This window comes from Eurytemora carolleeae, unplaced genomic scaffold (genome assembly GCF_000591075.1).
Source record: "Eurytemora carolleeae unplaced genomic scaffold, Eaff_2.0 scaffold248, whole genome shotgun sequence".
NCBI classification, from domain to species: Eukaryota; Metazoa; Arthropoda; class Copepoda; order Calanoida; family Temoridae; genus Eurytemora; species Eurytemora carolleeae.
The window spans coordinates 44,865-59,778 of record NW_019396210.1 but is presented as its reverse complement, the minus strand read 5'-3'; the positions used below and the strand labels follow the sequence as shown (position 1 = coordinate 59,778).

Below are 14,914 nucleotides of genomic sequence, written 5' to 3'. Positions count from 1 at the left end.
AGGGGCATGATGAATTGGCAAGGGGGGTGTCCATGATAAATCTGCAAGGGGGGGAGAAGTAATTTTACCTTCAAAGGATAAACAGAGCTAGGTCCACCGGTAAAAGATTGTAATAGCCTTGTTCCTTGTCACACATGTAAACGTAAAAATTTAAAAGTCCAGCTTTTTGGGTTCACAGTTTGTGACGCCGCCTATTTTATAATTAAGGAAGGGGAATTAAAGACAATCTTTTTCGTACAGATCTTTAAGTTGAAGTTGGAGATCAATTCTTAAATTTGCAACCTACAAAATCAAAATATGACTGACTCAAATCTTGCCATTTTCAGAAAATAGATAAAACTAACATATATATTCTCAGATTACAACAATACTGATTACTGCCTAGTCATCACCTGCATGACAGAAACCCAAAATCAAAATTTTGACAAAATCATTTTTTTTTTAAAGGCTCATCAGCAAGACTGAGAAATAAATTAAGATTTAACAAGTTCTTATAAGTAGTTACTGTTAGCGGCAACATATTTACATATTTAAAAGAATTAGTATTTTTGAACTTTAAAAATAAATAATATTTATCGGGGTTAAATTTTTTACCGTCCAATTTTTTTTAAACGTTTTATTGATCACAGACAGCAGCAGGATATTCAATTTAATCTCAAACATATGTGAAGTAATAAACTTTCATATTTCTCCAAAAAAAATTATTTCAAAACATTCAGCTTTACATGCATATTTTGTTAACTGAGTCGATAAATCAAGCAGTTTCATATTTTTCAGGAAATTGTTTAAACATGTGAACAATTACGTTCAAAGTAAACAGAAAATTAACAAAAATTTGCATGTTTCAACAAAAAAATATTTTTTTCAAATAAAAGTTTAGTTATCAACTAAGACAACAGAGCTGAAAACTTTAGAACAGTGGATAAAGAGATCAATGCTTGATCTCCTCTTTTTCTTAATCTCCAGATTAAATAATGCTTGTTCACCAATTGTTTTTAATCTCCAGATTAATTAACAGATCAGGATTAAGGATATCCCATTCTAAAGTTTTCAGCTCAATGAATTTTTCATTTGAGACATATAAAAAAATCGATCTATGTGTCAAGCTAATAATATTAGGATAAAAATCCATTTTGAATAAAATTTTCAGATCTTAGTCCTGTTCCATGATTTTGGGCCTTTTCCTTACATCTGCTGTTTGAGGTTTAGGATCCTGGGGATCAGCTAACATAACCTTGAGTCGGTTCCCACAAACTTCCTGTCCATGCAGGGCAGACACCGCCTTCTCAGCACTCTCCTTGCTCGCATACTTTGCGTACCCACAGGTTTTCCCGGCCAGCAGGTAGATATCGATAAGATTACCGAACCTGCCGAATACGTCCTTCAAGATATAGATGACTGGATTGTACGGAGTGCAGACGATGAACAGCCGTTCTGCTACAGGGGAGTCGGTGGGGGCGAGGGGTTGGGGAGGGGGGAGCTTGACGGAGCAGTAGGAAGGGTCGTAGGTCTCTGGTACACTGTTTCCCTGGTGGTTGTTCGTATACCCAGCTGCCTGTATAAGGGAGGTGGCCTGTGCTATACTGTCAGCTAGAGATTGTAGATCGGTAGGGATACCTGGCCGCACTGGTGGAGGGCCCGGCGGGGGCATCCTTGGGCCCAAAGCATAAGCTGCAGGATGGCCGGGGGGAGGGCCAATAAACCCTTGAGGGCGGGCCATGTGTATATTGTATGTGAGAGGAACAGGATTGTATCCGTGGTTAGGCGTGTCCTCGAACTTGACAATGAGTCTGTGTCCTGGAGGATATTCGAACCCGTGCAGTTTCTCCTTGGCATAGGTTGCAGATTGAGGATTGTTAAATACAACAGTTCCAACAGCTTTACCAGACCTATCTCTACCTCCTCTCCCCTCACCTCGCTTCAACTCACAGTAATCTAAACCAGGAACAAGATCAAACAATCTCCACAGCTGATCCTGGTTTATTGTGCTGCTAACAACAACCGACAGGCGACAATTTCCCTCGGGATTACTGTGCGACGTGTCCATGTACGTGAGCATGTCGTAACCTGCCGACACGCTGGCAGTAGTGCTAGCACTGGTTGTACTTCCAGGACCCGCCATCCTGTCTCCACAGTCGTGATATCCTGATTTCTGAGGCTTAGGATCGGCAAATACTGGTTTATAACTTCGATCACACGCCTCGAAAGCTTTCGCCGCGTGTGACATTCTATGATATTTAATATATGCAAATCCTTTACTCTCTTTAGTCGTCCTATCCCGCACTATACTCACATAATCAACATCTCCAAACTGATTAAAATGATCTTTTAGATCATTCTCTCCAGTGCTTTTAGGAACTACAACAAAAAGTCGAACAAGTCGTTCGTCTTCGTTCATCTCTCGTCTAGACCCTTGGTCCCTAGAATGGGCGATCAACACCTTAAGGGGCCGAGGATGGGTTCCTATACAACGTCCGTTCATTTCCTCCATGGCCAGCGCAGCCTCGGAGGTTTTAGAGAACTTTATGTAGGTCACTCCTTTGGGTTCATTCGTAACCTTGTCCTTGAGAACCCAAATCTCTTCGATTTCTCCATATGGCTCGAAAGCCTCTTTAAAATCGTCCTCATTGATCGATTTACCACAAACTATAAACAGTCTTGAGTTCGGTGGTTCGTCATATTTGTTAGGCTGACGGCTTCCATCCGACCCAAGCGAGTTTTGGTCGCGCATTTCGCGCTCGTTTGACTGTCTCTTGTAGTTATCGTTCATGATTGCGTCGAGTCGCAGGTCTTAAACCGTCATTGTTTCGTCTGAAAAAAAAAATAATTCGTTAAACAAATTTAAAATAAAACAAACTTGTTAAAATATAAAAAAATCTTTCTTAACAGGTGAAAAATAAATCATATTTAATTAGAAATGTATGTTTGGAATATGATTGAAATGTAACAATCAATGTCTAAAACTAATTAAACCGCTTTTAAAAAAAGCATTTGTTCAATTTTTTAGGAAAGAAGTAGTACTTTTATAACAATTACAATTAAATTTGAATAATTACTATTTCTACTGAGTACTTAAAGAATATTCTAATTATGCCCTTAATTCAACTATTCCTGGCTACTTATTTTTAGCTATATTTACTTAAATTTAAAAGGTTAAGAAATCATATACTTGTTTGTATCTGTATCAATCTTAGAACAAGGAACAACAAGGTTCTCAAACCAAAATTTACACTTGAGCAAATTAAAAATTCAATACTTATATCCGGATCCAACTTTTATGGCATTTATTCAGGATCATCAGGAAAATGAAATGAATCCTACACATTCCTCAAGGAGTATATATCTACTTTAACTAATTCCTAATTTTGAATTTGTTTAAAATTTTTTTTCCAGATGTTGGGTATTTCAGCATGAAGCTTTTTATGGCCGATTTCTTAGACGTTCTACCATAGGTTGAACCATAGTCACACATTGGTTACGCTTTACCAGAGCAGTATAGATAGATAGATACGACCTTTAGTTGTAACATGAATAAGAAATTGGCCATTAGTGTTTAATTCGCTGAATTAGAAAAAATAAATGTTATTAAAAAAATGAAATATTTTTTTGAAAACTATTATCTTTGCCTTTTGATTAATAATTTCATTATTCGTTTTTGCTATAGAATTAAAAAACAACCGCGAACCGCCAGGGAAGGGGGGGGGAGTAACCTTGAAAACAAATATACATCTGTCAGTCATCTTTTTAAATCATTGTTTTCAATCCTTTCAAACTATCTTTTGTGGCTTAGTTACTCGTCTCATCAGTCCCACACACCCTATACACCGGGTGGCAAGTATAGTTATAATTTTAATTGTGTTAAGTGGCTCCACTACCAACAATTGTTTTGGATTAAGTAGATACTTTTCAAATTTTCATCAGAACTTTTAGAACAATAGATTTTTACCCTGACCGGACACTGACCTTTCATGGGTAGAATCGAATCGGTTCAACAGACAAGCAAAGTTTAGTTTGGAGAGTCTTAGGAAAAATACACAACAAATGTTTTGTACAAATTAGCTTGTTACAAAAAAAAACCCTTAAAAGTTGAGAGATTTTCCTAATACATCGACGTTTGCACAAGATTATATTTCAGAATTCACTTATATAAAGGGAAAAATAATAATTTCTTATAGATTTCATTCTAACCTGGGAGAAGTGAGGAAACGGGATAATTATTAATTAAATGTTGTTCTTTTTCTTTTCAACTGTAATAGAAATATGCAAAAATTTGCAAAATATCAAAAATATATCACAGTGAGCGAAAATATTTAAAAATATATGATATTATATGGCATTTGCCAAGAAACGATTTTTGGACCTCCCCGGTCCCCCCTCCTATCAATTTTGTACATAGTTATCATTTGAAATATTAAAAAATTTAGCGACTATGGTAGTTTAAAAGTACTGGTTAGGGGACCGCGGCGCTGCAGCCGCCATATTATTGGCGGTTATGTTTCATCAACAATCCAATCCAATCCAATAATTCCAGGGCCGAGGGTTGCGGCAAAATCAGACTTTTGGACGAGGGCTGCAGCCAGCTTCACGTAAATGTACGCATTCATTTAAATATCAGTAATTTTTGGGTAATTTCCTAGAGAAGGATTTTTGGACCCCCTTCCAAAAATCGTATACTAGGACAGACCCAAAATAACAATTAAAATCAGTTTAATGATCCATAACTCTAGTTTAATGAACAAGAGAAAACTAGGGCTTACAAACTATAACATTTACAATTATTAATTTGTATCCATTTTATCACTGTTAATTGTTTTCTAGTTAAAATATTACTAGGTTTAAGGTGGGACTGTAAACATGTTCATACAGGAGCGCTACACTACACTCCTGTACTACCCTCCAGGCCTATAGCCTACAGTTACAAGTGGCAGGTAAAATAATTTCAGCTCACACTCTACAATCCACCGCTGGGATTCAAAGCTTAGAGAGAGATTTCTCTAGAAACCGGTTTTAGAGAAATCTAGGGAAAATATATTTCCTTATTATTCAATTCTAAATTTTTGCTGGGACTATATTGTAAAAATCATAATTAAAAAGTTTCTTTAATCATTTTAATGAAAATGTCGTCTTTTGAATCGATAAAAAATTATTATGTTTAACAAGGACGTATACAGAAATAAATCTTGGGGAGGCAAACCATACGCGAAGCGTCAAAAATGCGTCATAATCAAAAGGAAACACATACACAATTTCAAACAAAATTTACAAAGTTAAGTTTTTCCAGCCCGAACTTTGATTAAAAAAAATATTATGCAAATGAATTCAGGATACTATATACAGATCGACTACTGTGCATAAATAATCAAATTATAGTCCCGTTTTAAGTAGAAATTGACGATTAAAAATGGAAAATGGACGCACACTCCCGCAAATAGGTACAATGAGGTTTGGAAGCTGTGCGGGGGAGGTTGCCTTCCCTCGCTCTAGGGGCAGACGGAAAGGAAACAACCCTAGAAAAATGCGGGAAGCCAATATGTAGAATGTATATATGATACTTATAATCTATTTTAAGAATAGATAAAAACATTTTCCCTGTGGAACACTTAATAAATAAAAAATTGTTTAGTTAAATAAAGATAATTCTTTTGTTTTGGCGCGCAGGTAGATTGGAATTAGCTAGTCCGGGGGAGTAGGGGAATTTTTTGGGACCAGAAAACCTTAGAAAAGGTCGAAATTAATGACTCATTACACATTATGGTTTCTCGATAAAAAAAATGTATGGCTAAGGGTTCAGTTTGAGCGTCATGCTTTTAGCCTGAAATGGCTTTTTGAGCTTTAAACGGCATTTTTCTTTTTGATGCCATTTTTCTTGAAGTAAAAATAATTTGTGGCTCAAAGGAAAAGAAAAAATATTGCAAAACTGCAGACAAAATATCTATTTAAATTGCCTTTGACAAAAGGAAGCATATTGCATAAATCTTGCAGGGAAGTTTTGCATTTTTTGCTATGTAAATGGATTTGAAAAAAAATATTTTGTTATTTTCAAATCTGAATTTTTTTCTTTACTGGTTTTGCATTAATTTACGAAAATCATCCAAATTTTGAGAAAAATATTTTTGCCAAAATTGAAACCCTTATTACTTTTTGTTTGATTTTGTTTTACAATGATATACAAAGAGAAACGAAGCGCCCTAAAAGCCATCCTCTTTAAAATAGAAAAATTAATTTAAAACAAGATATGAATAGCAGTATACTAAAGAGTCTGAAGCTAAAAAGACTAACAATTCTGTAGGTATTCAATTTAATAACGACGATTTTAACATTTTAATGTTTAATAAAATAACGATTTATAAAAAGCAAAGAAATTGGAATGGATATGTCGATGGATCGTACTATAGGGTGTCCCAAAGAAATTGGAATGGATATGTCGATGGATCGTACTATAGGGTGTCCCAAAGAAATTTGAATGAATATGTCGATGGATCGTACTATAGGGTGTCCCAAAAAAACATGGGAATTCAGTGACGAATTGGATATCGTCGTTGTTATGAATTAACATTGTTATATCTGATTTCACAAGCCATGGTATTATTATGTCTGCTATAAGTGTTTATTTTATGTAAAACGTAAAGATGTGTCTATAATGTCTCCGCAAGAAGAACAGTGAAGACGGACAAGTTTACTCTGTTTGTAAACTACAATTTCCTTGTTTTATTAAGTACAACCGTATACATTCAAAACATAATCAAATAAATTGTAAACATAACAGACGAAACTCCTACAGATTACAGCTTTCTCAGTAGGTAACACTATACTAAATCAAAGAATTATTTAAAGACGATATCGAATTCCCATGTTTATTGGGACACCCTGTATATTAGTGTGATGTACTGCGTATAATTTGTGAACATTTACATGAATTGTACATTTAGAACTCCCTTTCAGGCTAAAAGGGACTGACAAAATTCATACCAAGGGATTGTTTAAATTCCACTCTATGTATAATCTATTCTCTTTGAGTAGGCTGAAAAATCGCGAGAAGCCAAGATCTGTAAAAGGGATGAGGCTTAATCAACTACTGGAAAATGAAGATGCCTTAAGCTATTAAAAATAGAGATATACAACTCTATATTTCAACACTACCCCCTCCCAAAAAAAAAATTGTAGTAAATAAACAATCTCATTTAAATCTTTGTAACCCGTAAATGTACGTTTTTTAAGTTCATTGACTCTAGTTGCGGTCAACCTATTTATCTGCACCTTTTTATAACTAAATATGCACAGTTCAACACAGACTCTTGTTATATACAAATCGTTATATACCTGGATAGATAGAGAGGACAGATTAAACTGGACGCATTTATGCTGATAAGGACGAAGGAAGAGTTTTCTTACAATAATAATAATAATGCTAATAATAATAATAATAATAATAATAATAATAATAATAATAATAATAATAGTAATAGTAATAACAATAATAATAATAATAATAATAATAACAATAATAATAATAATAATAATAATCATAATAATAATCATAAACATATCATGGATACGACCTGATTATTAATGATGATTAAATAATTGAATAGTTAAATTGAAATGGATAATTAAATAATTAGTCATAATTAAATTTAATCATGTTTAGATTGAAAGCACTTGGATGAGAAAAACACAAGAAAATGTTATAGCATTCCGTGCATTTAAACAGAAGGAAAATGTCAAATTCTTGCGATATTGCTGTTACGACTTGTGACTTCGTTGCTCCTCCAGCTTATATTTTATGAACAAGTATAAGAAAAGCATGTTTATGAACAAGTATAAGAAAAGCATGTTTATGAACAAGTATAAGAAAAGCAACTTCTTTTGGTTTCATAGTAAAAATTCAAAACTTTTTTTCCAAGCTCTTCAAGAAGAGGATTTTTTATACAAAACAAACAGTTAAAATTTTAATCTAGCGTGAGAGGATTTGATACTTTGTTATAAACACTAATTTTCAAATGCCTATATTTTTGAAACCTGTTGGTGTAAACTTTTGATATTTCAAACTTAGATTACTTGATCGAGGGGAGGAAGGGCAGCCACAATAATTTCTAGTCCGAGCAACATTCTCCTCATTTTCTCGTCCGAGCCACCTCGAAATCCTCGTTCTTCGAATATTATCTTTTTTAAGTGTTCAATTCTCCAAGATAAAGCAATTTTTTAAGAATCCGGTCACGTTAGAGCATTAACAAAATATTAAATTTTTGTAAAAAGAAAGAAATACTTTCAAAAGAGTTTAAGTTTTTGAGTACAATATCCTGAAAAATATTCACTTTTCTTACGCGCATTTTCAGATAATCTAGGTGTTATAGAATGACGCAAATACTTCCAAGTTTATAGAACTTTGATCTTTCTTGTTAATTTTAGCGAAATCAGAGAATTTTTTTAGGTGGTTCCATGGGGAAAATTATAGGCAGAGATATGCCAAATATTTTTCTATTTATTTTATATCACGAAGGTTAGCCATTATGGAGGCAAAAGAGATTTAAGTTTCATTTAAATAATGTTTGACATCATTCTCACGGCTTGGAGATTTCAATATGATGTAATCATTGCAATACTTTAGGCTATCCATATTTTATGCCTTTACGTGGCCTGATTTTTAAAAGATAGCTTTAATTTCAAGATTTAGAAACTTACAAACACATAGTAAGCGAAGGACGAGGATTTCGAGGTGGCTCGGACGAGAAATTGCTGTGGCTTGCCTTCCTCTCTTGATCTAACTCTTATTCATAGTTTGAAAGGTCTACGAAATTGTGTTTTAAGATAGGACGGCGTCGGAGTATCAGTTTCGTAATACCTGTCTGTTGGATCGGAGGACACCCTCAGGCCTCAATACACCATTTCTGCAGTCAGTTATAAAAGTCGTCTTAATTTTAAAAGTTTTGCAAGATTCTGCCGTCTAACATTTTACATTTTTAATGTTTATATACACCATGGTGCAACCTTTGAATTTATATTTGTTTTACAAAACTTTAAGTATTCTTACAGTGAAAAAATCATTTTCTGAGATTGGAGCTTTTGTGTGGAATTTATTAATATTGAACGTTTGATCTCGATATCTATAAATGTGGGCGCTTATAAATTTGAGGATCAATGCTTGATCCGTCATTAAAAGATACCCCGGTAGGGTATGACAAACACGGGATGTGAAACAGGAATTACATTAATCATTAGGACTGCATAAGAAGGAGATCAATGCTTTATACCATGAGATTTACAACGTCAACATATAACAAGATTCTAAATCCAAGATGCAAGTATACAAAATACAAATTATAGATAATCTTATATATTAATCTCTGTTTGTTTGTTTATATGTCCGAACAATCCTCATGAACCGCAAAGGAATTGAATTTTTGCCACAAATGCCAATTTTATAATACCTAATTCTCAACAACTAGATGATGCATACCTTTCATATTTCAAACTTACATTGTTTGATCCACCAGAATTCATAGTTGGAAATATCTACGGTCTACGACATTTGGTTTTAAAGAAATTGGGATTTAAAAAAAGACTCAATTCCTTTGTCTCAAATTTTGATTGGAGAACTCGGGCTAACTACGGAAATGTTCTTAGCTTGGTTTTGAGAGGCTAAGTTGAGGGGGTCTAATTTAAAGGGGAAAATAGCTAAATTCGTAAATTAATCACGACCACGCGCGGGTAAACGGCGAGAGTAACTACGAGAACCGTGGATTAACGCTGGATTCTCAAGCTACAGGGTGTCACAATAAACATTGTTCCGTTAACATAATTTTTGTAGTATTCCAGTTAAAACAGTTAAAAATTAAATCAACTTGTATTAAGAGTTTATAATAGATATTAAGAAATCTGTCCAACTATAATTTATTAGATAACCACGAAATCACGAAATGTGTAATATCTCCGCCAATTTTGAATATACAAAGACGGCACACTACATTTTCAAAAGCCCATAATACGTTCAATATTTATTTTCAAACACTCTTTGTCATTTATCAAGTATCAGAAATTCAAGACGAATTTCAAGTCGTCTCTTTATTTCCATTATTATTGGAACACCCTGTAGTTCTTCATAAACTAGAACGCTTCAATAAATTTCTTTTAGCATTAGATTCTATCTTCTCGATTCTAGCATTTTGATAGATTTTCTCTCAACGTATTATGAGATTCTATCAACGTACTATGAGATTCTATCAACGTATCATGAGATTCTATCAACGTTTGAATAGATTCTATCAAAGCTTTATGAGATTTTATCAAAGTTTTGTTAGATTTTATCAAAGTTGTATGAGAGAGATAGTATCAAAGTTTATGAGATTCGATCAATGTATGAGAGAGATAGTATTGTTGTACTTCGGATTGTTCTTGATAAGAGTAAACAGTCCCTTGAATACAACTGGATACCAGGGATCAGTACAACCCGAGCCGTAGCAGTAGACACAAGTCTCCTGCACACTACCGCTCTGGGTCCTGTGCTACATACAGCGCACAGACAGCATACAGAGGGAATCTTTCTGGACGAGCTACAGCAGGAGAAGATGAACCGGGTTCCCGTTATTGTACAGAACCCCGCCTACATTGAGGAAGTAGAACTGGATGAAGAGGAAGTTGATCCTGCTGATATCACTCCTCTCATCAGTGGAGACACTCCCATTATCAGTGTCCCAGCCTCAGAGGACGAGAACGTAGCTGAGGATGTAGTAGAGGATGGTGAGGAGGATGAGGATATGCAAGATATCCTAGAGAAGATGGAGAAGCTTGATACAGAGGTCAAGGAACTCCGAAAGGAGATCATGGATCTCCTGTCCTCTATTCCTGAGGACATTAACTCCCTCCAGCATACTGTTGTCCCCCAAGTTGAGGTTTGTGACACAGGGAAGGCTTGGGAGCAAGAGTACAGGCTGTATCCTGACCCTACTAGGAAAGAGGTCAGTGACAGGCTGGCTAACCAGGTTTGGGATCTGCTCCAGATTATGCAGGAGCGGGTTGACCAGCAGACCTGTAATAGTAAAGATATAAAGTTGATAGACAGACTGAAACCTATATCCGTCATGCACGATAGACTTGGTAAACTAACTGAAAGAGTGCTTAAACGTCAAGCTAAGAAACCTTATAAGTAAAAGGGATCAAGGCTAATAATCATGTCATCAGTTATCTTTATTTAATGTTATGTATGCGTTTATGATTATGTAAATACATGTATTAACATTGTAGAACATAAGTTTATTACTTTGGGTGTTAACTATTGCACGCGCAAATAATTGTATAAAGGTTTACTCTGCATGATAGAGATGGCCCGAAGTATAATATTGCCAGGTTGCAAAGATAACAGCAACGCATGAGGGTTAGGTCCGAGTATTGGAAATAACCCGATCTGCAATGTTGTCAGGTTGCAAAGATATTAGGTCTAATACAAGTAGAATAACTTGAAGTGTGATCTTATCAAAGTTTGCTAATTAAGTTTGCCAATTCATTGCACATTTTGTAGTAGTAAGAGAATACTACAGTATCAAAGTTTATGAGATTTTATCAATTTTTGAGAGAGATATTATCAAAGTTTATAAGATTCGATCAATGTATGTATGTATGTATGAGATTCTATCAATGTAGGAGAGATATATTATTAAAGTTTATGAGAATCCATCAAAGTTTATGAGATTTTATCAATGAATGAGAGATATATTATTAAAGTTTTTGAGATTCTTTTAAAGTCGTATAAGATTCGATCAATGTTTGAGAGAGATATTATCAAAGTTTATAAGATTCTATCAAAGTTTGTGAGATTCTAATCAGCACAGCATCATACAATCAGAAGAGAACAATAGGTATACCAGCCAGCAAGAATATTTAGAGGACTGAGTAATACCTAAAGACAGAGACGACTGTAGGGATTTCTTTTAGCCTTTTATCTTATGATTATTGCTAAAAAAAATTGAAGAGAAAAACGACAGTAGGGAATTCGTTCAGCCTTTTATCTGTAAACTTGTTTCTTTCTTTGCTGTTTCAAAAAGTTTACAATCATACATACGATATACCAGGCATAAGATCAAATATAACCTTTAGTACAGAATATTTATAGATTATTGGTCGTCATTTAAGTCTCATCTTTTGTGGGTAACTTTAAAGTTAACAATGAGGTAAAGAAAAACATGATGGTAAATGAGAGAAATAGAGAAGAAGAAGAAATATTAACGATAATGGATTAGAATCAGGATTTTGATCTAAATTAAATATTTTGATAAATCTTTTTATAAAATAGTTTTTGCTGGTGGTATTAATCCTAATCAGTAACAGGGGAAATAGGTTTATACGGATAAATAAGGATAAATTACAGAGAAATATTTAGAAACGAAATACTCAAGTTTCTTTATTTTCTTTTGAGGAAGAAAAGAGAGGGGGAATGGCAAAGACCATATTTGAGATCATGTGAAGAAAGAAAATGGACGATTAGCGATTGGTCCCAATTTTGAAGAAAATATAATTAATTGTTTATAAAAAATGAAGAAAAAAAATATGGGATGAGTCTGAAAACCTTTCGCCATTGGTAACATTTCAATTTTTATATAATGCATTTCAGATATAAATTCATTTTCTCGTAGACTTGTAAAATCTCATATATCTCTATAGGATGTGATTCGTATTTACCACAATCTGTGATATTTACACATATAATCAGTATTTTGTTTTCTATTTTCTGACCAGAGGTCTAGGAAATAATCAATGCTTTTAGTTCAGAAATTGATCAGAGTCCCAAGGGAGAGAGCTCATCACCAGCGATTTAAAGGGAATGTAAGCGTAATTTCAAGGAACCCTCCCTGCAAATATGGCAAATCCTGATTCACAACGGTTCCCTTGAAAACTTTATCTGATCTATAATGGGGAAGATATTATCGTTTCTAGAGAGTTGAAAGCGTTTAATGTTTATAATTCCTTAACGTTTTACTACAGTAGAAATGCTCAAGTCACTTTTGTAGAGATCCCGCAATCGAAAATGATCCTTTTTCAAAAATCATAAACCATGATGTCTCATTCATATTTAATCGGACAAAGCTTTTAAGGGTACCGTTGTGAATCAGGTAATGCAATCTTTACATGGAGGGTCACTTGAAATTACGCTTATAGTTCCTTTAAGGAATCAGTAAAAAGTAGCAAACAAAATTTTAAAAATAACTTGACTTTTATAATTGTTTTCGGGGTCACCTTTAATCTAAAAACTGTGAAGGTTAATAAACGGCTAAATTTAATTGCATTGGCTAAAAAAAACACATTTTAAATGAAGAAAAAACTCATTTTCAGAACGGGTAAAACTTATCTTGACCAATGCATCATGTGTATAAATATATATAGAGATAAGATATAGGTTGTTTGCTAATCATATATTTGCAATGATGAATTCACCCTTCAACCCATCAATCGAACACTTAATATCAGCTTTTTAAATTCACACACGCTCATTTAACGCTGTGCCCCCACCTCCCCCCTCCCCTTACAAATTCATCGTTTGCGTTTTTACATTTTATATAGAATTCTGAAGAAAAAAATTAGAAATATGAAAGGTCCACAACATCGGGTTGCAAAGATTTAGCTGATAAGAAAATCAGAGTTTGGAACAAAAACTCAATTTCTTTTTTAAAATTAAGTTATAAATTTGAAAATCTATAAAAAGAAATAAAAAGCTCTGTAAAATTTATATTTTATATCTTTCCTCTTTGTCTGGATTTCACAAATAATAAATTGGAACGAAAAAATCCATTTGGATCATTTACAAATTTTTATTTTCAAGTTTCCCCCACAATTTAGCTGTACTTTATGTGTGTAAAAACATAAAAATTAATCTATGTTTAAATGTATATATAAATTCACTTATTTAACAAAATTGTAAAAATTGTATAAATTTATAATTGTAAAAATAAAATACAAATCTGCAAAAAATATTGGGATTAGCGTTGTTTTACCCTAACTTTAAAAAGGAAATGAGTTTTTGCCACAAACTCTAATTTTTCAATACCCATATCTTCGTAACCCGATAGACCTTCGATATTTCAAACTATGAATTCTGTTGCATCAAATAATATAGGTTTTGAAATATCAAAGGTTCACACCGTCAGGATACAAAGATATAGAGATGATAAAATTTTAGTTTGTGGCAAAGACACAATTCCTTTGTTTGTGCGGGGTTCTTGTTTTAGGTTGAAATATGTATTGAAAAAGTATCCAACATTTTTTTTCTTTAGAAATGTATTTTTTACCATTTCAAAATTTTATTAACTCATACTGACAAGAATCCAGCAAAGTTTTATCAGCTGTTCAAAGTACATAAAACTCACATTCCAGGAGATACTCCACCAAGTAGGCCTATTATCAGTGGCTCAGGAAGTTACACAGAGAATATAAGTTTATTTGTGGACAGTTTTCTGAAACCCCTTTCCAACTTACACCCATCTTATCTTCAGGATACTCCAGATTTTTTGAGATGTATTGAAGAAATTAACAAAGATAATTTACCAGCCAACTCTATTCTATTCTCTGTAGATGTTACAGGATTGTACACAAATATACCTCAGGATGATGGTCTAGAATTCTGTAGAGAAGCTCTTGAAAACAGAACTGATAAATCTGTACCTACGTCATTTTTGATTGAGCTGCTAAACATTTGTTTGAAAAATAACATATTTGAATTTGGTGGTAAACTGTACAAACAATTGATAGGAACAGCAATGGGAATACATCCAGCCCCTTCCTATGCAAACATTTTTATGGCTAAGCTTGATGATCAAATTGTGAAACTTGCAAATACATACAAAATAACTGATGAGTGCCCCCTGAAGACCTGGAAAAGATTTCTGGATGATTGTTTTGGAATCTGGACAGATTCTATTGAGAAATT

At 33.7% G+C, this 14,914-nt stretch overlaps 2 protein-coding genes and 1 long non-coding RNA gene across 3 annotated transcripts in view; 1 reads left to right on the top strand and 2 right to left on the bottom strand.

Annotated features, from left to right (window-relative positions):
- The window catches only part of LOC111698238 (cytosolic endo-beta-N-acetylglucosaminidase), a 32,301-nt gene extending 32,149 nt beyond the window's left edge, over positions 1–152 (bottom strand). Inside the window, exon 1 of the mRNA XM_023468523.1 lies at positions 69–152. The gene's annotated coding sequence lies outside the window, so the exon portion shown is untranslated. The remainder of the gene's footprint in view (positions 1–68) is intronic.
- A 150-nt stretch (positions 153–302) lies between these two features.
- Positions 303–2,807, bottom strand: LOC111698239 (RNA-binding protein 45). The gene is made up of 2 exons (XM_023468524.1): positions 1,190–2,807; positions 303–392 (listed from the first exon to the last, which is right to left on the bottom strand). The coding sequence occupies exons 1-2, from the start codon at positions 2,768–2,770 to the stop codon at positions 375–377; spliced, it is 1,599 nt and encodes a 532-aa protein (XP_023324292.1). The 5' UTR covers positions 2,771–2,807; the 3' UTR covers positions 303–374.
- Positions 2,808–4,445: 1,638 nt separating this feature from the next.
- On the top strand, positions 4,446–7,167 carry LOC111698250 (uncharacterized). The gene is made up of 3 exons (XR_002764495.1): positions 4,446–4,592; positions 4,834–4,928; positions 7,021–7,167. It is a non-coding gene; the product is annotated as an uncharacterized LOC111698250 (long non-coding RNA).
- The last annotated feature ends 7,747 nt before the right edge of the window (positions 7,168–14,914 follow it).